General features: G+C 43.2%; 1 protein-coding gene across 1 annotated transcript in view; it reads right to left on the reverse strand.

Moving 5' to 3' along the window:
- The window catches only part of nagpa (N-acetylglucosamine-1-phosphodiester alpha-N-acetylglucosaminidase), a 29761-nt gene extending 3606 nt beyond the window's left edge, over positions 1–26155 (reverse strand). The window contains exons 1-9 of the mRNA XM_061256316.1: positions 26021–26155; positions 24021–24509; positions 12333–12472; positions 12133–12241; positions 10989–11117; positions 9736–9938; positions 9242–9289; positions 8739–8867; positions 787–918 (exon numbers count right to left, since the gene is read on the reverse strand). Of these exons, the coding sequence (XP_061112300.1) occupies positions 787–918; positions 8739–8867; positions 9242–9289; positions 9736–9938; positions 10989–11117; positions 12133–12241; positions 12333–12472; positions 24021–24509; positions 26021–26106 (1465 nt within the window). The 5' untranslated portion in view covers positions 26107–26155. The remainder of the gene's footprint in view (positions 1–786; positions 919–8738; positions 8868–9241; positions 9290–9735; positions 9939–10988; positions 11118–12132; positions 12242–12332; positions 12473–24020; positions 24510–26020) is intronic.
- Between the last annotated feature and the right edge of the window lie 1444 nt (positions 26156–27599).

Below are 27599 nucleotides of genomic sequence, written 5' to 3' on the forward strand. Positions count from 1 at the left end.
AGTCGCATCTTAAGTGGAATCACCAATGAACACAAGTTATATTTAAAGATCCGAGTAATCCGAGGGCTTGATGTTGACACATCCAGACCCAATCGTCTGAGAGGGCTCTACACTGAGAGGTATGGATTTGATAGAACAGAACAAAGAGTCGCGCAGGGATCAGTGCTGGGGCCACTGCCGTTATTCATTTACATAAATGACCTTGACATGGGCATTGAATCTAATTTAGTTAAATTTGCAGATTATACAAAACTAGGAGGTTTAGCTAACAGTATGGATTCCACTAAAGTAATCCAGGAAGGTTATACATGTGGGAAATATAAGGCAGGAATACTTCATGGGGGGTACAAAATTGGATAGTGCTCAAGTTGAAAAAGACTTATAAAAAGAGTTACGAGGACAGATTTATGCTTTATCTCTTTAAGATTAGTAAAAGGAGGTTTAGGGGGATTTGATTGTTAATCCCTTTAATGAATTGAAAAGCCTCAAAGTGAATTATATGGGATTCTTCTGTACACAATCCTCTAAGTGTGGTCTGACAAGGGTATTGTAGGTGAGTATAATTCCTTAGATTTATACAACACTCTGTATCCTAGCATTCAGTTGGCCTTTTTCTGCTGATTTTTGGCTTAAAATGCTGATTGATGAATTGTAATTTAAAATGACAAACTAAATGATTAAAGGTCATGTTAGAAAACTTTGACAGAAAAGAGAGAAGAAGATGGCATCATCTTCCATCCTGCCATCTTGTTCACTTCGTCATGCTTTATCCCATGTGTAAAATACCTCTGTGCATGGTGCCATTCAGCTCTTCCGCATTTGTGATGTTGCATGTGCCTGTCACTGGGTCACATGGACACATGTCCTGACAGTGGCACTCCTGTGCACACTTAATCCCATATAAGCCTATGGCGCATTCTGGGGGGAAAAGAAACCTCCATAAATACGCATGGTTTTGAGTGTGTGATGACGAGACGGATGACTCTGCCCTCCTGGCAGTGACAGCTGTTGTGCTGAATATTGACAGTGCAGAAAAGTCATTTTCCTTGATTAACAATACAGTAATTAATTCACAAAATACCTTCAGATATAACAATTTCTCCTCAATTAGGCTATTACGTAAGTAATGCATTTTATTTGCATCACAAAATTGTGCAGTTGATATTACTTTTTCAAAATGTAACTACTTTAAAATTTTAAAAGTGTGTGAAGAATGATGTGGAGGTTTTGGCCTTAGAACCCTTCGCAATTGCGATTAGAAGTCATTCTGCTATTAAGGGGATTAGAAGCAGAGACTATGAGCACTGTGTAGCTATGTACGCTGATGACACTCTCCTTTTCCTTTCAAGTCAGGGGCGGCCTGTAGTGTAGTGGTTAAGGTAAATGACTGGGACACGCAAGGTCGGTGGTTCTAATCCCCGGTGTAGCCACAATAAGATCCGCACAGCCGTTGGGCTCTTGAGCAAGGCCCTTAACCCTGCATTGCTCCAGGGGAGGATTGTCTCCTGCTTAGTCTAATCAACTGTAGTCGCTCTGGATAAGAGCGTCTGCCAAATGCCAATAATGTAATGTAATGTAATGTAAAAAGTCTTAGTGTCTAAATCCCTGCTCTTACTCACTTGATTAGCAGGTTTGGCAAATTCTCAGGCTATCGGGTGAACGAAACCAAGTCTTCTATACTTTCTCTTAATGAGCAGGAAAGGCTAATAATAATTAGCCACCCCTTCATTAATGCTTCTAATGGGTTTAAATACCTCGGTATTATTATCACACCTCACTTAGATAGACTAATTCCTGCCAACTATGACCCATGTGTGTCTAGAGTAAGACACACCTCACTCCACCTTTCATTGATTGGACAAATAAATGTCATCAAAATGAATGTCCTTCCCAAATTTTAATATCTTTTCCAATCCATTCCGATGGCTTCCCCCCCATTGTTTTTTTCTACAGTGAAGACACTTTTCATGAACTTCATTTGGAACAATCAAAGACCAAGGCTTCGCCTTACCTTGCTATACCTCCCATATGATAGAGGTGGCCTGAGAATGCCCAACCTGATATAGTACTATTGGTCGGCCCAGCTGAGGGCTGCTCTCTTATGGTTCTCTTCAGAGTCTACATTGCCCTGGGTTAAAATGGAATCATTAACTACGAAGGGGCTGGACTTGGTTACATACATACATGACTCTTGTAAAAACCGAAAGTAAAATCTCTCAACCCATTTGTCAGAAACACTTTGATGGTTTGGCATGAAGCACAGCACATCCTAAGCAAAGTTCCACCGCTGTCCCGTTTTCCCCCTATTTGGGGAAATGCTAGCTTCAGCCCGGGAAAAAATGATGCAGGATATAGGCAGTGGGCACAGAAAGGTGTCAGTCAGATTATGGATCTGTATAGTAGGGAGATACTTATGACATTTAATGAGCTCAAGGAGAAATACAATGTGCCACAGACGCATTTCTTTAAATTTCTTCAGCTGCGCCGCTTTATCCACTCAAAACAGAATAATTCCCTGGACTGCCCCCCTCTAACAACTTTGGAACAATTTGCACTCCACCATCAACATGGTCGGGGCCAGATCTCTTTACTTTATGAAAAATTCTTATCCGCTTCCAATGAATCTTCGGACTCCAAAAGGATAGCATGGAGAGAGGATTTGAATGATGTGATGCTGGATTGTGAATGGTACCAGATATGCAAAGAGGCACAATGTTTTACAGTAAATACAAAACTTAAAATGGTTCAATTCAATTGGATAATGAGAACTTACCTGACCCTGGCAAAGCGTAATAAATTCAACCCAAATTTATTGGACGTCTGTGTTAAATGCCAAACTTATAAGGGCACATTATTTCACTGTCTTTGGGAATGTGAGGTGTGAGAGTGTCGGGATTTCCACCCGTCTGTTTATTGCGAGCCAAGGCAGCCGCTTTCATTCATTCATTGAACGTGCGCTGTGCTGTAAATACATGGAAACCTTATTGCATAGCCAAGTACCCTAAATTGAGTTAATTTTTAATTTTGCCTGATTTACTGAATACAAAGAATATTGTATGTCCTCACTTTCAAGGAACTGTAGGAAAAGCCCCCAAATTTTATAAAATACCTTAAGCCTGCGTTTGATAGAGTATGTTATTTTTTCTAATGCAATGGGGTGCCCTGGACCCCATCCCCTCAAACCTCTTTCAGGCAATCACGCCTGACATCCTCCCGTTTGTCCTTGTTAACTCCTCTCTATCCTCTGGCTGCTTTCCCTCATCATTGAAGAGGGGCTACATCACCCCGCTCCTAAAGAAACCCACTCTAGACCCCTCGTGCATTAAAAACTACCGTCCAGTATCTCTCCTTCCTTTTCTATCCAAATCCATTGAACGAGCCGCCTCCAACCAACTCTCTTCCTTCCTCTCACAGAATAACCTGCTGGACCCCCACCAGTCCGGCTTCAGACCTGGCCACTCGATGGTGACCAGGTGGATGTCAGAACGGCAGAGTCTCTGACCTCCTTCAAGCACAGCCTGAAGACCCATCTCTTCAGGCTACACCTTTCCCTCCCCAACTCACCACCATGATTAGCCTTCGACTGTAATGACAATTATGTATAGATATTGTTACTTGTATAGGTATTGTTGTTTTTATTGGTTGTTGTATTGTTGTATTCTAGCTGCCAACTGTGGTATGCTAGTTTAAAAGTTGATTGTACTCTTCAAGGGTTCTGATTTTCTGTATGTTTACACTAGGACTCGGAACTGTACTGTCCTCTCAGGTCCTCTTTGCACTTTGTTCTGTTTGATTTGCACTTCGTTGTAGATCGCTCTGGATAAGAGCGATGTCTGCTAAATGTAATGTAATGTAATGACCTATACTGGAGCCAACCGCAGTGATGGTAGTGAGCAGTTTCTCACAGTCTCTCAGCATGACCATCAAAAAAGAAGCTTGGTTTTAGTCGCTTGGTTGAGACCAATGATCTGTTTAAAGGGAAGTTTCCCTTTTTGACTCACCAGCCATCACTGCTTTTGAGCAGCTCTACAGCCAATTACCTACTGCTCTGCTGCAGCCACAAGTAACACAGTCAGAACTCAATAAAAGACCACAGTGCCACGATTGTGAAAAGCAAGGATTGCTTCACACATTAAGAACAACACACAAAAATAAGAAAGAAAACTAACATGAGGTCATGGAATGATCAGTCAGTTAAAACAAATTTGCTTTTCCAAGTTAAATAAAAAAAAAAATATCAGTGCAAACAATCATGAGAGATCAGTCTCATTGGCTAAATAAACACACCACTTCTCCCACCATTTTTCTCCTAACTCTTTTTGGAGACGTATGGAGTAGGCAATCTGTTCTAGAAGATGCAATTGCTTGACAATACTGATAAAGAGGCCAGCCGTCTGACCATTCTTCTGAAGCCAGGTTTTCGTAATGGCCTTTTCACTTGCTGCCAGAAAGACCTTTAAAAGGTAGGTATCACCTGTACCTAGCCCATCAGGGGTAAGTCCAAGATAAAGGGATGTGAATGATATACTGACACTAAAACCCAAGGTTCTTGAAATGATTGCAGCCACTTCCCTCCAAAAAGTCTGAATAGATGGACAAGACCAAAAGATATGTGCATGATCAGCCATGATCTCTCCACAGTCCCTCCAACAACAGAGCTGAGTGCCAGTTTGTTTAGACTTCTGTTTAGGAGTGATAAAAAAATGAATCAAGTTTTTCCAACAGAAGTCTCTCCAGGTCAGGGAGTTGGTGGAGGATGACTGTATTTTCCAAGTATTTAGCCACATGTCCTCAGTTATTTCGATGTCCAGCTCTTTTTTATCTTTGTTTCACATAATCTGTCGTGTCCTTATTCAGGGATGTGATGCCATGATATAATTTGCTTATAAGGCCCTTGGTACCTCCTGAATTGTAAGCATCAATAAATATATGAATGACCATTGGTGGATCTCTTGGATTAGGACCTTTTACATCTTTATAAAAATAGTCACGAAGCTGCAAATACCGATAAAAGTCCCGTCTATCCAACCCATATATCTGACATAAATCATCAAAACTATTAAGTTCCCATTTTTTAACTATTTTACATATGGAGGTGATACCAGAAAAGACCCATCTTCTATACCTACCATCTTGCGATGCTGGCCTAAAATCAGGGTCATATGCTGGCCATCTAAGCAGTTTAACCTCCCTTTGGAGTTGGAAGCGTTTAACCACCTCCATCCAAACTTTCAATGAAAGATTCACCCATTGACTCTCCGTCTGTAACAGTTCCTTCTCCCTGCCAACAGAGCCAAGCAATGACTGTATTGATATATCTATTAAAGATAACTCCATGCTCTTCCATTTGGCCTCATAAGATGGGTTACACCAGTACACAAGAGGCCTCAACTGAGCAGATGAATAATAATCCCTTAAGGATGGGAGGGCCATGCCCCCACTCTCCCCCGGCAACCGAAGAGTAGAAAATTTCACCCTTGGTCTATTTTTATCCCAAATGAATCGTGAAATCTGTTTATTCCACTCTCTAAATTGTTTCAGAGGGATTTCTACTGGAAGTGATAAAAAGAGATATAATAACCTGGGAAGAATGTTCATTTTAACCGTTCTAATTCTGTTGCCAAAGTCAAGAGGGAGCAAGCCCCACCCACCAAGGTCATCATATATTTCCTTGCTAATATAATTATAGTTAATAGCAAATAACCGTGACAAATCTTTGGGTAAACCCACTCCCAAGTATTTGATGTGTGACGAGTCCCAATTAAAATGATACTTTACGGTGAATTCTCGCGTGGGAGTGTAGTGAAATGTCAAAACCTGAGTTTTGTGCTTGTTAAGGACATAACATGAATATACCCCATATGTTTCCAACATTTTCATTAGTAGAGGCAGTCCTGAACCTGGATCCTTGATTGTAACCAGAACATCATCCGCGTATAACCCTACTTTATACTCCACTCCTATAGATATACCCTTCAATCCTGTCTCCTGTCGTATTGCTTGGGCCAGAGGTTCAATTAATAAATTGAAAAGACTGGGACTAGCGGGGCAGCCCTGCCTGCAGCCACGTTGCAGAGTTATGGAATTAGAAAGGCTACCATTAACCTTTATTCTTGCAGTAGGAGAAGAGTAAAGTGCCTGAATACAACGTATAAAATCTTCTCTAAAGCCGAATCTGCTCATTACTAGATAGAGAAACTCCCACCCCACCGAATCAAAAGCCTTTTCAGCATCTAAACTGAGAACAACAGCACTAACATTTTCCTTATTAATCTGTTCAATAACATGTAGGGCTCTCCTTATATTATCTTGAGTTTGTCTATTTTTTATAAATCCTGTTTGGTCCTCATCTATTAACATAGGCATTACAGCTTCCATCCTCTTTGTTAAGATGGTAGCATAAAGTTTATAATCTGTGTTTAAGACACTGATAGGCCTGTATCCTTTACAATCCAACCTGTCTTTTCCTTCCTTGGGGATAACTGATATTAAAGCTTCCCTCCAAGATGGGGGGGGGGATCCCCTGTTTAAAACATAGTTAAAACAGGTCTCCAGTAAGGGGAGCAGGTGTTCTCTCATGGATTTGTACCATTCTGGGGGGAACCCATCGGTACCAGGCGACTTGCTAGAGTTCAGGCTTGAGATGGCTTTGTCTATTTCCTCCCTTGTTATTGGCAAAATAAGTTTATCATTAATTTCTTTACCAATAGTAGGGAGGTCTAGAGAATTCAGAAATTCAATTACTGTATGCCTATCGACCAGATCTGACTGGGAATACAAAGATTTGTAATATGTCTCAAATGATTTTTGTATACCATCCAAACTACTGGTGATCTTATTTGTAACAGGGTCTCTAATCTTATAAATAGTGTTATCTGCTTGTTGTTTTCTAAGCCTCCAAGCTAACAATTTTGCTGCTTTGGGCCCTGCCTCATAATATCTTTGTTTCATAAACCTTAAGTTTTTCTCCACTTCCTCACTTAACAGTTTATCAATTTCCTGTTTGACATTCCTAATTTGGTGTATAATAGAGGGCTCTTTATTAACAATGTGAGCTTGTTCTAGAACTCTCAAATTTTCCTGCAGACTTGACAGTTTTTGGGATCTTATCTTTTTGAGCATGGCTGTCCTGGCTATGATCTTCTCCCTGAGAACCGCCTTGGCTGCATCCCATAATATACCAGGGTTCACATCCCCATTATCATTGTCCTGTAAATATACACCTAGGTCCGTCACCATAGAACTTCTAAAGGTGGGATCGTTTAACATGCCAGTATTTAGCCTCCACAATGTTTTCCACTGTCTACCATCTAGATGCAACGTTAGATAAACCCCAGAGTGGTCTGAAAGGTCCCTTTGGCCTATTCTACAGTCCTTCAGTCTGTGCAAGTCCTTGTTATACATAAAGAAGTAGTCTATCCTTGAATAGAATGTGTGTCGTGCCGAATAAAAGGTATATCCTGGGGCTGATCCATGCACGGACCGCCATACATCAGTCAGTCCCAGGTCTTTAAGTACCTCGTCTATACGTTTTTCAATAGGAGTCCTTCTTCTTTTCCTATTGGTTGTATCCAGTAAAGGGTTGAGAAGCATATTAAAGTCTCCTGCACAAATAAGGGTCCCACACGTCTCTGAAGCAATCAAATCAAAGATCTTTCTAAAAAAAGACAGATCACTACCTGGGGGGGCATAAACATTAAATAATGTAACCTCTTTTTGGTCTATTTTCACGGTCCCAGCCGAGACCTTCTCCCAATTCCGATTTTATCAGGCTTTCAACGAACCCAGCTGCGGAGGTGCCCTCGGCGTCCTCCGGGACGCCATAGATCCTGATATTGTTGCGCCTAAAGCACCCTTCTAGGTCAGACACTTTATCTTGTAGCACCCGTTGATCACTGAGCAGCTGGGTGAGGGTGTCTTTGACTCCAATATCCCACCGTTCCATGTCAGCCATAGCTTCCTCCATCCTCCCGACGCGCTCCACTGCTCCTGCTATCTGACCTACCGCGTCTTGAATCCTTAGGTTTATTCCCGTCGTGAGTTCGTCCATTTGTTTTTTAATGTCTTCTCGAATGTCGTCTCTGAAGTCGGAGAAATTGTTTTTCAGTTCGGCCTGAAGCGTTGCCATCCCCATACTCACAGCTTCGCTCACTACTCTTCGAATTGAGTCCAACTTTTCGCTCTCTCTGGGGCCTCCGTCTTGTCCTGCCGCCATTGGGACTTCGCTAGCCGCCCCTTCTCTCCCCTTTTCTCGTTCGTTAGGCTTTCGTAACCCACCACCTTTTTTCTTTCCTTTATCCCCATCCATCATTACGTCGAAGTATATCAACTTGAATGAATACAAATTCTTGAATTAGGGAAAATTTAAGGCTGATACCGGAGCTCTGTAAACTAAGCTGCCATGTCACGTAGCGTGCCACCGGAAGTCCCGGAAGTTTCCCTTTTTGACTCACCAGCCATCACTGCTTTTGAGCAGCTCTACAGCCAATTACCTACTGCTCTGCTGCAGCCACAAGTAACACAGTCAGAACTCAATAAAAGACCACAGTGCCACGATTGTGAAAAGCAAGGATTTAGCAGCCTAATCGCTACATGTTTAAAAAGAGGACACTTTTCAGCCTACTAATGCTTCTTTTAATCATCAGACAGGTACAGTACAAGTACAGTATATATTAACGGCAAGTGGAATTGCTTATTAATTGTCACTCAGTTCTGATGTGTTTTAAACTGCTACCTACCTTGCTCACACAAGACTCCCTGGTAGCCAGCAGGACAGGTACAGAGCCCATGCACTGGGTCACATGACCCCCCATTCCAACATTCACAGGTCTGGTTACAGCCATCACCATAGAAACCAGGCAAACACACTGCAGTATAAAGAAAAATGATAAGTATTTAGACGTAGTATTTAGTGTAGCATCTGTTATGGATCTCAGGGAGGGATTTATTCTGCCAATCATCAGATGGACAGAGCCAGAAAAGGACTTCAGCCAAGACACAGCAGATGATTATGAATGAAAATATTATGAATAATGATTGACAGGTGCCATGGGATCATTAAAAACCAGTGCCTTGGCGGCTTGTTCAACCTCATCTGAAATATTCTGTCTCTTACAGCATCACTGAATAGAGGCATTAGTTTGCACTTTTTTTTTTCTGCCCACTCCTTCCTCTCATTTGAGTTAGACTAAAAAAGTGTAACTAAATGCTTTTAAAAGATGTGAAACGGAATTATTTGTACCTTCACTACAGTTGCTCCCCATCCAGCCGGCATCACAGACACACCCATCTGAATCAAAGAATTAAGTTTGAATGACTGAAAGTATGGTCAGTGTTTCACAAAGAGCAAAGAAGTGTACTATGCTGTAGATACCAGCCTATGCCTAAGAGACTACTTACCATGATAAAGGCTCAGTGCACACCAATGCAGAAAAATTCTATAAGCTAAAGACAAGCTAAAGACTGCTGCAGAACTTAACCTGTGGCAGTATCTACCAGTTGGCAAGGAGACTGAGAACATCGGAGAACTGTCAAAAAGTGTGGTTTATTGTAGCAACAAGGCATATTCACACGTCAAATGCAAACTTAGCCACTGTATGCAAACATGCAGTCAATCTGCCTGAACCCAGCTTACTGAAAAACATTTGCCATGCAAGCTTCCCCTGCGGTTAGCCAATTGAAAACATTCCTGTTGTAGTTTACGCATTTAAACAGTGGTGGGGTGCAGAGACTTACACTGATTGCAGACCCCGTGGTCACCGCAGGCAGGGGCTTGGCAGGTCGGGGTATCACAGGCAGGAGGCCTCCAGCCCTGCTGGCACACACAGGACCCCCACACACATGCCCCATTCCCGCTGCAGTCCTCCGGTTGGCACAGCGGCTCGTGAACACACAGCACCGTGGACACATTGCGTGGGCACCGCCACATGGGATTATCGCTGCATAATGGGGATGGGAGATGTAGAATTTAGTGCTTTTAAATTATAACTGCCTAGTTGATGCTTTAACCCTTTCAGTCCCAAGCCCAATATAAAGTGGCTCTAACCAAATCTCAAGGGGTTTTGGCTTTGGTTCAGAAAATTTAGAAAGTTGATAGGAGCTTTAAACAATAAAAGCGACGGACGTATATGTCGTATATGATCGAGTGTGCCATATGGCGCACTTGGTATTTTACGATAGTTATGTTTGACTGCCATATGCTAATCCAAGATGACAAAGTACAATAAAAAACATCCATCCATCCATTATCTGAACCCGCTTATCCTGATCAGGGTCGCAGGGGGGCTGGAGCCTATCCCAGCATACATTGGGCGAAAGGCAGGAATACACCCTGGACAGGTCGCAGTCTATCTCAGGGCACACACACCATTCACTCACACACTCATACCTACGGGCAATTTAGACTCTCCAATCAGCCTAACGTGCATGTCTTTGGACTGTGGGAGGAAACCGGAGTACCCGGAGGAAACCCACGCAGACACGGGGAGAACTTGCAAACTCCGCACAGAGAGGCCCCGGCCGACGGGGATTCGAACCCAGGACCTCCTTGCTGTGAGGCGGCAGTGCTACCCACTGCACCATCCGTGCCGCCCAATAAAAAACATTCCATATGAAATAGGAGTAATGTTTAATGCACATCTACTGTATATTGTAACAGCCCTGTTTATGAAACCATAATCAAAATAAAATGGCTCGAATTCCTACATGGATCACCCAATACAAATGAATATTTATTCATTTATATCAGTACAAATGAACAAATAATGTTAAATTATATTCATACAAATGAATATTCATGGTTTAATTCCAAATCCAATGTGCTGGAGTACAGAGCAAAAATAATAATAAAATAAAAAAACAGGACAATGTCAAACAAATTAAATCCATTCAGAAACAATGCCAAAAATATGAAAAAAAATGTAATAAGTCTGAAAATCCAGTATTAAGTAAACCTGCAAATAGAGTAAGGTGGTTTTTTTTCAACATACCAGTGATCTGATGGGTAACTTGCCAGTGATCCACCCACCACATAGGTCGCAGAGCCTCCCCCATCTAGATTAATGGCGTTGACAACCCCCTGGTCTTTAAGGAATTCTGCCACCTGCCACAGATTCATCCTGGAAGGGAAAGACACCCCCAGTACCATGACTACATGCACAATACCATCAAAGTGACTACATGGCACTGGAAACATAAAAAAATCATGAATAATTTGTTTTGATACACTATGCAATTAAGAAGTGAATTCCATTATTTGTGTGATTGTGAAGCAACACTATTGTTATCCGAAAGATTATCAAAACTTATTTATTTTCGTACTCTTCCCACAGTTTGAGATATCGACACCAAACCAACTGGAAAATGTCCGGCTTGGTCTTGAATGGTGTGCTTGTTCATAGCTTTTTGATATTACCATTACTTTCCAAGATATTCCCATGGGAATGATTGGAGGAATGTTTCTACAGTGGTGAAAGTTAGAATTGAAATGTTTTGACATGTTGTTTAAACTGCCATTACTCTCTCAATTTTTACAGTACATACATATATTATACATAAAAATGTTCATATACACCCAGCGGCCACGTTATTAGGTACACCTCTACACCAGCTTGTAAATGAAAATATTTAAACATAGAATTAGCAGTAGTAGCAATAGACCAATGTGCCACAATCACACTGCATTTTGACATTATAAACTTCAGCACTGTTAAATGTGCCTGTGAAAAAAAATGAAGACTGATTTTGTGTATGTGTGTGTTTCTACAGTAATTTGTAAACATGCAGCCAATAGGAGATCAATGGCGGGTGAAGTGAAAATGTGTCTAACATTATTTTAACAAACATATTTAATGCAACCAGCTGTTACGATGTCTGATGTGCATGAACCACGATATGTACCAAGTCAAATCATGTCAAGCATAATATGAAGGTATACTTGGTTTAGGTGACAAATCACCTACCACTGCTGTCATCCAAAGTATGTTTGCAGTGAAAACACCATTGGCTTGCTGTTATAGCTAGACTACAGATAATGGAGAGCAGTGGAGAGGCAGCTCTGCATTAAAGGTGCACGACTCTTAAAGCTTGTTATCTGGCTGATGAACCTTGGTCAGCTCCAGCCTGCAGTCCTACCCTCGACTGTCTGTCTGCCCGTCGATGTGGAAGAGAACCAGTCTGCCATCTCGATCGTGCCCCACCGCTGTCCTTGCAGATATTGCATTCACAAACCGCAGGAAGCTCCCTACAAACACAGCCATATATACCAGCATACAATACAATATGCAGATTACACCCACACACAGCCCATTCTGAGAGAAGCCTCTGAGATTTACCAGTTTCCTGAGTCTCCTTGCATTCGATCGCCATGCTCTCATTGATGTAGGTAATTCCGTTCCTCAACAGCCAAACCACTCCACTGACGAGCTGCACAAACGGGTTTATCTTATCTAATACATCTTCCTCTGAGAGATACCTGGAAACAAAGAGGGACAGATTTACATAGACCAACAGAAAAACGGCTGAGAATCTGCATTAAACACATGCCTGACAGAATACTGACTTATGACTGCTTCCCGAAGACAAACACTGAAAGAAGATTTGAGCCATATAAAATATCAACTTGGAATCGCAAGAGCTGCACTGTATGATGATGAACATTGGTTTTATATTGAATATCGTAGTTACATAAGAAGATTGCTATTGATTCATATTCTACAGACAAGGGCATGAAGGCAGTGAATATAACGTTACTTGTACCAGGTCAGAACTAATGCTGCAAATTTGATTCCCAATATGCATTGTGCTGTATGTACTGGCATTAATAAACATTGGCGCAAAACTCTATTGTCCTTCATATGACAATGAATGTAACTTACACTACGAAAAGCAGCTTAAACAGTGAAACGGTCGAGTAATGAAGTTGAATGCTGCATTTAACGTTAGTGACGTCAAAGTGCAATTTTGATTACAACCTTGGAACTTTTCCCTCGTTCCAATGAGCATTAGACCAAGGTTTGCTTTCGTATCATTCACAAAATACACCGCAGTTTCTCCTTTTTCAGTCAGCAGTTTAAGGGTCAGATAGTTGTTGGGGGGGCACGGATGGTGCAGTGGGTAGCACTGCCGCCTCACAGCAAGGAGGTCCTGGGTTCGAATCCCCGTTGGCTGGGGCCTCTCTGTGTGGAGTTTGCATGTTCTCCCCGTGCTTGCGTGGGTTTCCTCCCACAGCCCACAGCCCAAAGACATGCAGGTTAGGCTGATTGGAGAGTCTAAATTGCCTGTAGGTATGAGTGTGTGAGTGAAAGGTGTAGATAGATAGATACTTTATTCATCCCGAGGGAAATTTTAGGCATTCAGTAGCTTATACATACACAGAAATAAGGTGCTATGGTAATAAAAATAAGGTGCTATGTTAAATTAGATAAATGTGCAATCAAATAAATGTGCAATCGTGGTAGTGCAAAAAGTAAAAAGTAAACCATAAACAGTAGACAGCGTGATGTGGTGGAAGGAGCAGAAAGAGACTCATGGTGAAAAGTCCAGTTATCTCCTCCCGTTTTATGTATTGTATAAATGAATGGCCCATGGAACAAAGGACCTTCTTGACCTGTCTGTTGAGCATGTCAGAGACAGGAGTCTGCTGCTGAAGATGCTCTTCTGTCGATTTAGTGTGTTATATAGTGGGTGGCGGTCATTGTCCATGATTGCCAGCATCCTGTTCAGTGTCCTTTTCTCTGCTGTTGATGTTGTTAAGCACTCCAGCTCCATTCTACAACTACAGAGCCAGCTTTCCTTACCAGCCTTTCCAGTCGCCCAGCGTCCCTTTTCTTAAAGCTGCCTCCCCAGCACACAATGGCATAAGAAAGGACACTGGCTATGACAGACTGGTAAAACATCCAGAGGAGCTTACTGCAGACATTGAAAGACCGCAGCCTCCTGAGGAAGTAGAGCCGACTCTGCCCTTTCCTGTAGAGTGCTTCAGTGTTGGCTGACCAGTCCAGTTTATTGTCCAGGTGTACCCCTAGGTATCTGTATGTGCTGACCACCTCCACATTGACCCCTTCAATGGACACTGGCAGCATAGTTGGCTTCGTCCTCCTGAAATCCACCACCATCTCCTTGGTTTTGGGAATGTTCAGTTGCATATGGTTGACATTGCACCACTGGACAAAATCATCCACCAGGTTCCTGTACTCATCCTCCTGCCCATCCCTGATACACGCCACTATTGCAGTGTCATCTGAAAACTTCTGCATGTGGCATGACTCTGAGTTGTGCCTGAAGTCAGATGAATACAGGGTGAACAGGTCCGGTGAAAGCACAGTCCCCTGTGGTGCTCCGGTGCTGCTGACCACCTGCTCTGAGAAACAGTCCTTCATCCTGACGAACTGTGGTCTCTTCGTCAGGTAGTCTGTAATCCAGGATACCAGGTGAGTGTCTACCCCCATCTGCACAAGCTTGTCTCTCAGTCTGGCGGGCTGGATGGTGTTGAAGGCGCTGGAGAAGTCAAAGAACATGATTCTCACAGCACCTTTCCCCTTGTCCAGATGAGAGTGGGTCCTGTGCAGCAGGTAGAAGATGGCATCTTCCACGCCCACCTTCTCCTGGTATGCAAACTGGAGCGGGTCGAGTGTGTGACGGACCTGGGGTCTGAGTATGTTGAGTAACAGTCGCTCCATTGTCTTCATCATGTGTGATGTTAGAGCAACTGGCCTGTAGCTGGCTGGGTGTGTGTGTGCCCTGCGATGGACTGGCGACCTGTCCAGGGTGTATTCCTGCCTTTCGCCCAATGTATGCTGGGATAGGCTCCAGCCCCCCTGCGACCCTGTTCAGGATAAGCGGGTTAAGATAATGGATGGATGGATGGACGTACAAGGTTTAGGGGCCATTTGTGAATGAGAGCCAAAGCATTTTGGAAAAGTTGCTCCAGGCCCAGCTGGAGACCTTTTAACATAATGGAAATTCAATGCGGCTGAGAACAAAGCATTATTGGATGCTTGCCTTGTTTCACCAAGACATCTATCCAGCAACAATTTTGAATATCATATTAGGGAACCTGAGTAACGGGGGGGGGGACGTAACGTTCAAAGCTATTTGCTTTGAGTATCTAGTACATGCATTACAGTTCAATTGCTTAGAGATGATGATGATGTGGGAGGAGTTGGTGGTGTCCTCAGTCCGCTGCCAGACTCTGTTGGTTATGTGATCGGCAGGATGGGGGGCCATATATAAACCAGTCTCTGCATTCAAGGGTGGAGTTTGAGCGCCCGTTACCTTCTGGGCAACACAGGCTGGAGATTCAAGCCAAACACGTCCAGTGACGTCACGTCGCTGGATGTGTTTGTTTTGAGAAGTTTTGCCCCATATTTAGGAAACGGCTACACTGACGGTGATTATAAAAATGCAGACACAATTTAAAGGTACAATAAGTAATTTCTGACGTTCTCCCCCTTCTCTGTAAACACACTGACATTGAAAGCTGTTAGAACCCATTTTCAACCAATGAGCTTGAATTATTGTACAGTTATACAATGTTCTGGTACAGATTGTCAGGCTGTATATTTTGAATCCCGAATTTAAGGACTATAAACACAGGCAGAGGGTGAATCAGTAAGCCTTTTTCAATGATAGTAAGGGATTTACAATGGTCTTGTAACAATGTTTTAACACAAAAATCTTACCTATTGTACCTTTAAGCATTTAATCCAAATAAGCTCAACTGAAAAAAGCGTGACAGTGCTCCTTTAACACTGTAAGGCATGGGTCTCAAACTCGCGACCAGCGGGCCAATTGCGGCCCGCGAGACGATATTTTGGGGCCCCCACCTTAATATGAAAGTTTAATGTTAGTGCGGCCCGTGAGTTTTATATGAATGGCACTTTACAGTGTTGTGTGCGGAGCTGAACGAACCTACCAATCACGGTGGCGTATATGGCTCTCGGGGGCGGGACATCGACCGGGCTTGATGCAAGCAGAGAAACATTTCTCAGTGAGTGGAAGTTACAGCAGCGTTGACATGGAGTTTTCTTCCGTGCCTGGCTGGCTGCCTCGTTTCTATTAGGCAAACGCGGACATTCGTCCCAGCGCGCTGCGTTCACAACACTTCCAAAAAAAAGTTTTTTAAGTTGCTGCCCAGTGGGACATTATACGTATATATGTCTCTCTCTGACAAAATAAATCAAAGTGATGCGTACGCGGCGAGATAAAAGAAAAGTAAGGAACTCAATGTAGCCTAATGTGGTCTGCAGTCACATGTCTGCGACACCTGTCTGTCGGTAATAACAGTCCCCAATAACCCGGACCAATTACAGGGTCGCACCGTTATTTGGGGGTCATTATTTTTTTATTTGCATTGCCTCACACGATGAACACTACATATATTTCTATATGATGTCATTTGTTTTGGTTTTTGTTTCTATGACTACGTTTACAACAACAACAGCACGGTGTCATTTCCGCTTCTTTTTCAACAACAAAGCAGTCGCCTTTTTGCGCTCGCTATCCCGGTACTTTCTACCATCTACAAATGCCATGGTGTTCATGTCATCATGAAAGACATTAACATCAAACACAAAAACAAAGGAGACTGCTACCGGGCTATTATCCGCCGACCGCCGTGCTGCTGTTACAGGAAAAAGAAGCGGAAATGACGCACATTGCGGAAAATTACGTTCTCTGTGCATCGGCTAAACACGACAGTGACACCAAGTGGAATTAAAATATATTCCACAGCCCCAAACATGTCTTTTTCAAAGCCTGCAGTGAAGAGAAAGGTTGGTGATGAGCACAGACAGTTCCAGGAAAAGTGGGAGATGCAATATTTCTTTGTTGAGCACAGGGGCACCCCGACGTGTCTTATTTGCACAGAGAAAGTTGCGGTGCACAAGGAATACAATTTGAAACGTCATTACACAACTAGACATGCTGAGGAGTATGCAAAATACCAGGGAGATGAGAGAGCCAACCGGGTTGCAAATCTTAAAACATGTCTGCTGAGGCAACAAGATTTCTTCAAGAAAGCAACCAAAGAGAATAATGCAGCAGTCGAAGCTAGCTACGTGGTTAGTGAAATGATTGCTAAGGCGGGAAAGCCATTCACAGAAGGTGAATTCGTCAAAAAGTGCATATTACAGGCTGCAAGTATAGTCTGTTCAGAAAAGGTCAGTTTAGCAACATCAGCCTTTCTGCCAACACCGTGGCAGAGCGCATTTCTGACCTGTCAAGTAACATTTATGATCAACTGTGTGAGAAAGCCAAATATTTCAGTGTATACTCAGTCACTCTTGATGAGACCACAGACATCACAGACACTGCCCAGCTCGCAATGTATGTCCGTGGTATTGACGACAATTTTGAAGTGACAGAGGAGTTGCTCACAGTAATTCCAATGCATGGCCAGACCACTGCTCAGGAGATATTCCGCCAGCTGTGTGATGCCATTGAGAATGCCGGTTTGCCATGGAAGAGGTTTGCTGGAATAACAACCGACGGCGCGCCATCAATGACAGGGAGGAAAAATGGACTAGTGGCACTTGTTCAAAAAAAACTGGAAGAGGAGGGTGTAGAGGAGGCCATGATTGCTCTGCACTGCATTATCCATCAGCAGGCCCTTTGCAGCAAATGCCTGAAGTTTGACAATGTGATGTCTGTCGTTGTGAAATGCATCAACCAAATCAGATGCAGGGGCTTAAAGCACCGAAGGTTCTGTGCTTTTTTAGAGGAAATGGAGTCAGAATATGGGGATGTGCTCTACTTCACCGAGGTACGTTGGCTCAGAAGGGGAAATGCCTTGAAGAGATTTTTTGAGTTGAGAGCAGAAGTGAAAGCCTTCATGGAGAAGGATGGGGTGGCTGTTCCTGTGCTAAGTGATCCAAAATGGCTCATGGACTTAGCTTTTCTTGTTGATATCACACATGAGCTTAATGTACTGAACAAGAAGTTACAAGGCCAGGGGCAACTCGTCAGTGCTGCCTATGACAACGTGAGAGCATTCTCCACAAAACTTGTGTTATGGAAAGCCCAGCTCTCTCAGACAAACCTTTGTCATTTCCCAGCATGCAAGGCACTTGTGGATGCAGGCACACCATTCAGTGGTGAGAAGTATATTGATGCCATTTTGAAGCTACAGGAGGAATTTGATCACAGATTTGCAGACTTCAAGACGCACAGAGCCACATTTCAAATTTTAGCGGACCCCTTCTCCTTTGATGTGCAAGATGCCCCTCCTGTGCTTCAAATGGAGCTCATTGACCTGCAGTGCAACTCTGACCTCAAAGCCAAGTTCAGGGAGGTGAATGGAAAAGCAGACAAGCTTGGGCAATTTTTGAGAGAATTGACCCCCAGCTTCCCTGAGCTTTCCCGAATGTTCAAGCGGACCATGTGCCTTTTTGGGAGCACATACTTGTGCGAAAAGCTCTTCTCCACCTTGAACTTCAATAAGTCCAAGTACAGGTCCAGACTTACTGATGATCATCTTCAAGCCATACTGAGGGTCTCAACTGCTTCCTCCCTCAAGACAAATGTGGCTCAGCTATGCGAGAGGAAGCGCTGCCAGGTCTCTAGCAGCAAGGAGTAGGCAAGAGAAGCCATGTTCAGAAGAACAGTTCATGTTCTTCAATGTTCCATTCATGTTCAGGACAATTCATGTTCAGAAGAACCCACTGAGGTTAAAGAAATATTAATAAAGACGTTTAAATCTTATTACAGCAGATATAGAAGACTGAAGAAACCACACATAGTTGCTGACTAGAGAAATCAAATTATTATTATTTTTATTATCATTATTATTTTATTTATTTATTACTGATTTATTTACTTATTTACTTATTAATTCTTAATTTGTTCATTTTTTCATCTTATTTTGTGTTAAAAAATAAAAATAAAGACATTTGAGAAGATTGGAATTTTTTTAACAAAGCTTTTATTGTGGAATACCCGATGCGGCCCAGCCTCACCCAGACTCTGCCTCCAGCGGCCCCCAGGTAAATTGAGTTTGAGACCCCTGCTGTAAGGTGTAAAACATATGGAATGGTTGCAGACTTGCCAGGAAGAGCACGTTCAAGTACATATTATCCCCATGGATGGCAAGGAAGATGGTGAGGGAGGCCAAGTAACCCAAGGATCACAGTTTAAGAATTGCAGAGATTGGTTGTGTCACCCCAAAAACTCTTTTGAGCCCCCAAAAAAATAAAAAATAAACTAAGCATCTTGAGTTTGCCAAACCTCATTGGAATTAGGACTAGAAGAGAGTGCTACGGTCAGAGGAGACCGAAATGGAACGTTTTGGCCACACACCACACACCATCAATATGGACGGCAAAATGGAATGCATACAAGGAGAAGCACCTCATACCTACTGTCAAATATGGTGGTGGGTCATTGATGTTTTGGACATGTTTTGCTGCCAGATGCATGACTTAAGATTAATGGCACAATAAATTAAAAGAATAATAAAGAAAATCTGGTTGCCTCGGTTGTGAAGCTGATGTGCTTTCTACAGGCTCGGTGTTGGCAAACTCTGGTCCTAGAGAGTTGCAGGATGTGCTTGGTTTTGTCAGCAACCGGTTCAGACCCAAGAAACAAGGTGAGGTGAACCGCTTTTATTGATCAATTAAGTGCGAAGTAATGAACACAAGCACACCCTGTGACTCTCCAGGACCAGGGTTGCCGACCTCTATGCTAGGCTAATCAATTAAAGAGCATTCCCAGCACACATAATTTCAGTCAGTTTTTGTGTTCCTATATTTCCACATAAATTAATTTGCATTTTGAAAATACAAAAATCTAAAGCCAGCAGAACATGAGACAAAATATGTATGCATGATGCATACAATATACAGTCCCCTCCAGAAGTATTGGAACAGCAAGGTCAATGCCTTTGTTTCTGCTATACACTGAAGACAATTGAGTTTGACATCAAAAGATTAAACAATTTAGAACATATCACCTTTTCTATCAGACCACCCAATTTTTAATTGAGCAAAAGTTGTGGAACATGTGACTGGCAGACTGGTTAAACAATACATATTACATTATTGGCATTTGGCAGACGCTCTTATCCAGAGCGATGTACAGTTGATCAGTCTAAGCAGGAGACAATCCTCCCCTGGAGCAATGCAGGGTTAAGGGCCTTGCTCAAGGGCCCAATGGCTGTGCGGATCTTATTGTGGCTACAATAAGAACCACCGACCTTGCGTGTTCCAGTCATTTACCTTAACCACTACGCTACAGGCCGCCCCTGTTCTGAATGTCTACTCTTGGTTTTAGCCTTGGGTTTTAAGCTTATAAACCCATTGCACAAGCATTGGGGACAGCTTGTACAACTTGGAATCTCCGGAAAAAGAAAGAAACCGCTGCCGTACTGAGCAAAAGACATTGAACAGGTTGACCAAGGAAAACTGCAGTTGATGACTGAAATACTGTGAGAGCTATGAAGAAACCCCAAAACACCAGTGACCAGTGAGATCAACAATCTCCACAGGGCAGGGGTGAAGGTATCTCAATCAACCATTTGAAGAAGACTTAGAGAGCAGCAATAAAGAGGCTATATCACAACCTGCAAACCACTCATAGTAAGAATTGGAAGGTGTGATTATAATTTGCAAAGAAATACAGAAATGAGCCACAAAAGTTCTGGAACAAAGTTTTATGGACAAGATTAACCTCTACCAAAGTGATGGAAAGGCCAAAGTATGGAGAAAGAAGGAATCTGCTTATGATCCAAAACATACAAGCTCATCTGTGAAGCACAGTGGAGGAAGCTGCTTCTAATCAACTTTCTTCTTTCTTTTCTAAGAACAACCTGCTAGACCCCCATCTTCAGACCTGGCCACTCGACAGAGACCGCACTCCTCTCCGTCAGTGAATCACTCCATGCTGCACGAACAGCCTCCCTCTCCTCTGTCCTCATTCTTCTAGGGGCGACATGGCTCAGGCAGTAAGAGCAGTCGTCTGGCAGTCGGAGGGTTGCCAGTTCGATCCCCCGCCCGGGCTGTGTCGAAGTGTCCCTGAGCAAGACACCTAACCCCCAAATGCTCCTGATGAGCTGGTCGGTGCCTTGCATGGCAGCCAATCGCCGTCGGAGTGTGTGTGTGTGTGTATGAATGGGTGAATGTGAAGCATCAATTGTACAGCACTTTTTGATATTCATCCCTGCTAATACCTCTCCCCATCTGGATCTCTCCATTTCCCTCGGGGATACCACACTCACGCCGTCACCCAGTGCAAGGAACCTCGGCGTGGTGATGGACAGCAGACTGTCCCTTTCCGAGAACATTGCGGCGGTGACCCGGTCTTGCAGGTTCTTCCTATACAACATACGGAGAATCCGCCCCTTTCTCACCCCCTACTCGACCCAGCTCCTGGTCCAAGCGATGGTTCTGTCCCGCCTGGACTACTGCAATTCCCTCTTGGCTGGCCTCCCAGCGTCCGCCATCAGACCCCTCCAACTCATCCAGAATGCAGCAGCTTGTCTGGTCTTCAACCTTCCCAAATACTCACACGTCACCCCCCTGCTTACTTCCCTCCACTGGCTGCCTGTCATGGCTCGCATCAAATTCAAAACATTGGTGCTAGCCTTCCAAGCAGTTAAAGGGTCTTCCCCAGCTTATCTGCAAAAAATCATCAGACCCTACACCCCTGCCAGACCTCTTCGTTCAGCCTCCACAGGCCGCTTGGCACCTCCCCCTCTCAGAACCTCCACCTCACGCTCACGACTACTGTCTGTTCTGGCTCCACGGTGGTGGAACGAACTCCCCGTTGAGGTCAGAACTATAGAATCTCTCCCCACCTTCAAGCGCAAGCTGAAGACACACCTCTTCAAGCAGCGCCTCTCCCCATCCCTCCCTACCTCCCTGTGAACCTTAATTGTTGTCTCTGTGACTTGCTTTGTGTATCGGTATTTTTAGTTGGCTAGGTAAGCAGTGTTTGGATAGTTAACTTTGGTAACTTTTGCTCTGTTTGTTTGTTTGTTTGTTCAAAAAAAAAAAAAAAAAAAAAATGGCCCTTGTCCTTATCTTTGTTGTACAGGTAGCAGTTGAAATTGTACTTACCTCTAGGGTCTTTCAGCGAACTTATCCCTGGTTATGGGTATGCACTTTGTTGTACGTCGCTCTGGATAAGAGCGTCTGCCAAATGCCAATAATGTAATGTAATGTAATAAAGGCGATATATATATATATATATATAATGCCAACCATTTACCATTTTCTAGATCTCTCTGCTGCCTTCGACACTGTGGATCACTCCATCCTCCTGTCCTCCCAGCAGCAACGGGGATCTGCAGCACAGCCCTGAATTGGATCGAGTCCTACCTCTCTGGTCGCTCCTTCCAGGTTGCCTGGGCTGGTGCAGTATCGACACCTTGGCCCCTTGCCACAGGAGTTCCCCAGGGCTCAGTCCTAGGCCCGCTTCTTTTCTCCCTTAACACTCATTCCCTTGGCCCTGTTATCACTTCATGGTCTTTCCTACTACTGCTATGCTAATGATACCCAACTCTTCATCTCATTCCCACCATCTGACTCAAAAAGAGGTTTCAGCCCGCATCTCTGCTTGCCTGAGTGACATCCAGAGCTGGATGGACAATCACCATCTAAAGCACAACCCAGGCTAGTCTGAAATGATCTTCATCCTGCGCTTACCTCTCCCTATCTGGACCTCTCCATTTCCCAAGGGGATACCTCACTGATGCCATCACCCTGTGCAGTAAACTGTCCCTCTCTGAGAACATTGCAGCGATAACCCGGTCATGCAGATTCTTCCTATACAACATCCGGAGAATCCGCCCCTTTCACACCCCCTCGACCCAGCTCCTGCTCGAAGCGATGGTTTTGTCCCACCTGTACTACTGCAACTCTCTCCTGGCTGGCCTTCCAGCATCTGCCATCAGACCCCTCCAGAATGCAGCAGCTCATCTTGTCTTCAACCTTCCCAAAATTCACGTCACCCCCCTGCTTAGTTCCCTTAGTTCCTGTCATGGCTCACATCAAATTCAAGACATTGGAGCTAGCCTTCCAAGCAGTTAAGGGGTCAGCTTCCCTCTAAAAAATTATCAGACCCTACACGCCTGCCAGACCTCTTCGTTCGGCCACCACAGGCCGCCTGGCACCTCCCCATCTCCGAACTTCCATCTCCCGAGGTCAGAACAGCAGAATCCTCTTGCCATCTTCAAGCGCAGACTGAAGACGCACCTCTTGAAGCTGTAGCTCTCCCTGTCCCTCCCTACCTTAATTGTTGACTTTACCGGTGTTATTTACTTACTTGTGTATTAGCATAATACCTTTGCTAGTTTTGTTTGGCTAGGTAAGCAGTTTGTTCATGCAGGTTGCAGTATTGCGATTAAAATAAATAAATAAATAAATAAAAATACCATGATCAAATAGGCCCTGGTCCTCATCTTTGTTTGGGCTTGGGCTTGCATGACTGATTCTGGAGTGGGCTCACTAATCTTTAATTGATGTACGTCATCAATAAAGATTACTGAGCCCACTCCAGAATCAGCTATGCAAGCCCAATGATGGTAGCACCTGGATGAATTCAGAAGCCTACAAAAACATTCTGCCTGCCAACTTATAGAGAGATGCATCCAAACTAATTGGGAGGAACTTCATCAAGCAGCAAGACAATGACCCAAAACACACTGGACTTCATTAGGGAGAAACAGAAGGTTTAGATTGGCCAAGTCAATCGCCAAATATTAAGTGTTATTTACTTTCCTTTGCTCAAATACTTTCTGTTCCAATACTTTTGCTCACCTACAAATTGGGTGGTCTGATACAAAAGGTGCTATGTTTGAAGTAGTTTAACACATCTAGGAAATAAAAGCTGAACTCACATTTTCATCTATTTCTCTCAACCCCAAATGTATTCAGTGTATTGCAAAAACAAAGGAATTGGCCTTGCTCTTCCAATATTTTTGGAGGGTACTGTATACTGTATACAGACAAGTTTGTCGTTTGTCCATGTGTCACTCTAAACAACTCTAAACAAAACATGCATGTAAACTACAAAGGTTCTTCTCTTACCCAAACACCAATGTCCCATCCTTCTTGATTCCAAACTGAGCATTCTGTATGCCCCTGCTGTTTCTCACCAGTGTGCCATCACTGACCACATTTCCTAGGCATTCCCTGGTCTTAGTATTGAAATAGCCACCATTTTGAGAATATAGGCACTTCTTTAGTCTGGAAGTCCGTTCCACTGTCTCCAAGCAGTGAATCCTGCAGCCCCCTGCGCCACCTGGCTCCAACACCGAAACTGTCCGCAGTGGGTCGTTAACAAATGTCATGTGACCGCTGACCCATCTGGGCTTTCCAGAGGCGGCACCGATGTGTGAAACAAACATTTTGGACTCTGCCACTGGCAGTCCCGGTTTGCTGCTAGACCTCCAGGATTCATGTGTGACATTGCCATGCTCGACTGATTGACAGTCCCTCACAAACCGATGCGAGTGGGAGGGGCCATGTCTCTGCGATGGGGCGTATGGCAGCAAAAGATCTTCATATAAATTATTTCTGTCAAAGGGAAAAGGGCCAAAACAGAGTTTAAAAGTCCAGATTCATCCAAAACATGCACAGTATAACCGTCCTGTGGAATATAACTTTAATAAGGTGAAGCGTTGTAGAATTTTAAAAATATTTAAAGTGTAATTCAAAACATTTTTCCTGTCAATATTTTGCAAATGTAATTCATTGTGATATTGACAGCTAGTACAATAATAACTGCTGAGAGGACAAATACCAAAGTCAAAAGCCTGTGATGAAATGCTTTGTCCTTGGACAGACAGGATTTGTGTGAAAAACATGAGTTACTAAACGTTTGAACTCCTAACTAATAAAGACCATAAACCCCTGGTTAACCAATAATGTAAAGCCCCTTAAGGAAACACCACACAACACATATTTTAATCACTGGCTTCATCCAGATTTATCACCAGAGACAGTTCAAAGGTTCAACCCAAGTGAAGGAATGCAATAGCAGTCTTCAATTCAAATTAGGGCTGCAACGATTAGTCGACTTCGTCGATGATGTCGACCATGTAATTTCGCGGATTTGCACATTCATGACCGACGCGTGGTATTGTTTTGAACCAGTTTTAAGGTTAGTTATAGAAGGTCTCTGATTTTACTTAAGTGCCGTCTTTGCAGTGGAAATGGCAGACGTTCAAAGTCATAACATGCGCAACATGTATAAACGAACTAGTGCGCAATGAATGAGTCACATTCGAAATATAAATAGCTTCTCTTAAAATATGTTTATTCAAACAACGTTTACCGTCACCATAATAAACAAGTAGCCATGTGCACACACGAACAAAAATACAAGCATCCTCAAGTAATCCGTAATCATAGCCCCTTCATCGGATAATCTTAGCATGTAGCCTAGCTACTGGCATAGATAAATTGTGTATAATTAAAAACAGTGGTATAGCAACTGGTGGATGTTATAGTAGAATCATCTCTTTACTCAAAGATGGTCTACTCTTCAGCAGGTGGTGTCAGAGACTACCCAAGTTATCTATTTAATAGTCCTTAGTAGGATCGCACTTCACAAACATGTCAATACATTTTTAAATGTTCAACTGCGAATTGAATCAAGATTACATGGAATAATCATGTAATGCAACAAGACTATAATGACTGACTTCCAGAATACAATGCTAAAAGTAAACAGTGTGCAGTGAAACAGAAGAGGATGGACATGCATCAACTTAGGACTTTCACTTGGAAACATAGCAAATACAACGCAGCTAATTTTGTTACCTGATACAAGAGACCAAAGTTACTTATTAAGGTGCCCTTTGATATATGCAAGGCTGTGTTTCAAATGTTGAAAGATACCGCCAAATAGTGTTCAGTATAAGGCACAATTATTCTCTAAATTCTCAGCAAGCTAGGCCAAACATATTTTTCTTGCTAGCTAGCTGTAGCCACAATGCTACAACTGTTACCTAGCCAGATAACTGGTACATGGCCTTGTCGTGTCTGGTTACTGGATGGTTAATATTAAAATGTAGTTAACTTACCCTTCATTTTTTTCTGACAGTTGTAACGTTATCAAAAAGCGCAGAATCAGTAAAATGAATAAACTATTTACGCGGTACGTAGCCATAAAGCGATTGAGAACGCAACACTTTTGACAGACGCGCACTCAAATCACGTGACTGTAACTCACGTGATTTTCATGCAGGAGCAAAGATTTTACAGGATAGGAAGATGCCGAACTGCAGGCATGCGCAGTGGTGATTTTCAGCGGCCAATACAGGGGGCCAGGGATAGCCATTCTATGAGAATCTCACAAACTCCAGTGGTTACTCCTAATATTGCAGTTTTGTACGCCTCTGGTGTACCTCCGAGAGGTTGCCACCCCTGTGATCAGAACATGAATAAAAATGTTGCCATTCGCTTGTGCCGATTTGTGCCATAAAAAAAATTGTGCCGATATGGTTATTGGTATATTTAGGGCCCAAGCACCGTAGGGTGAGAAGGACCCTATTGTTATTGGAAGGATTCTAATTTCGGCCCAAGCACCGTAGGGTGCAAAAGACCCTATTGTTATTGGAAGGATTATTATTATTATTATTAGGGCCCAAGCACCGCAGGGTGCGAAGGACCCTATTATTATTGGAAGGATTATTAGGGCCCAAGCACCGTAGGTGTCGTGTCTAGGAAACGACAGAGTCCAAATCTTCAATTTGTCGAAAAACATCTTCGCGAGGGAAAAGACGACACCAGGCAGCAAGATCTTCAGGAAAATCAGACTTTATTAGCACACGTGCATAAAGCCGGATCAGCTCTCCAGAACTGAACCCCGACTGGCATTTGTACACCCATTTTATACACAGTTACTCCACCTACAACTCCTCCTCAAACCGCATTCTGGCAAATCACCCACACTTTTCTTATCGTAACTCCTCCCAACGCTCCTCCCACAACGTCATTGTGGCAAATTGCCAACGGTCCTTATGCTCTGCCAACTCTGTACAAAGTTCAGGGCATTCTGCCAACTACGTGTCCTCACTTCACCCCGCACCTGCTCTTGGCAAACTACCAGACCTCAGAAAGTTCTGGATGCCCTCCCTCTAACACGTCATCCATACACGTCACTCTGTATCTTTCGCTTTTATAAGACAAACTAAGCAGCAGTAATCATTGAAAATATACAGACAAACTAAACATTTCATTAATATTCACTTCTAATATACTTTTCTAATATACAGACATACTAAACATTTGATTAATTATTCTCTTCTAAGGGAATAAATGTACGTAGCATTCTTTGCTCTCATTTCAACAGTTTTCACTGTGGTTTCTTGTGTTTTCATAAGCTCAGCTATAATTAATGTTCTAGGTCAAATAGATACACTCCTGGCATAAAACATCGAGAGTCCCGGAGAAATCAGCTGTATAGTCATATCTTGCTCTGCCCGTGTCCTTGACAGTTTGGTCTACACAGTTCAAGATGGGCCCCCCCCTGCCAGCTGGCTGGGCTCACTGTGTAATCCTGGCACAATTTAGCAGTTAATCAGTTTGAAACTATACAGGGTACATATCATACTTTAATACAGATATATTGATAAACTTTTAGCACACATCGTCGAGAGT

Source organism: Conger conger, chromosome 9, assembly GCF_963514075.1.
Source record: "Conger conger chromosome 9, fConCon1.1, whole genome shotgun sequence".
Classification (NCBI taxonomy): Eukaryota; Metazoa; Chordata; class Actinopteri; order Anguilliformes; family Congridae; genus Conger; species Conger conger.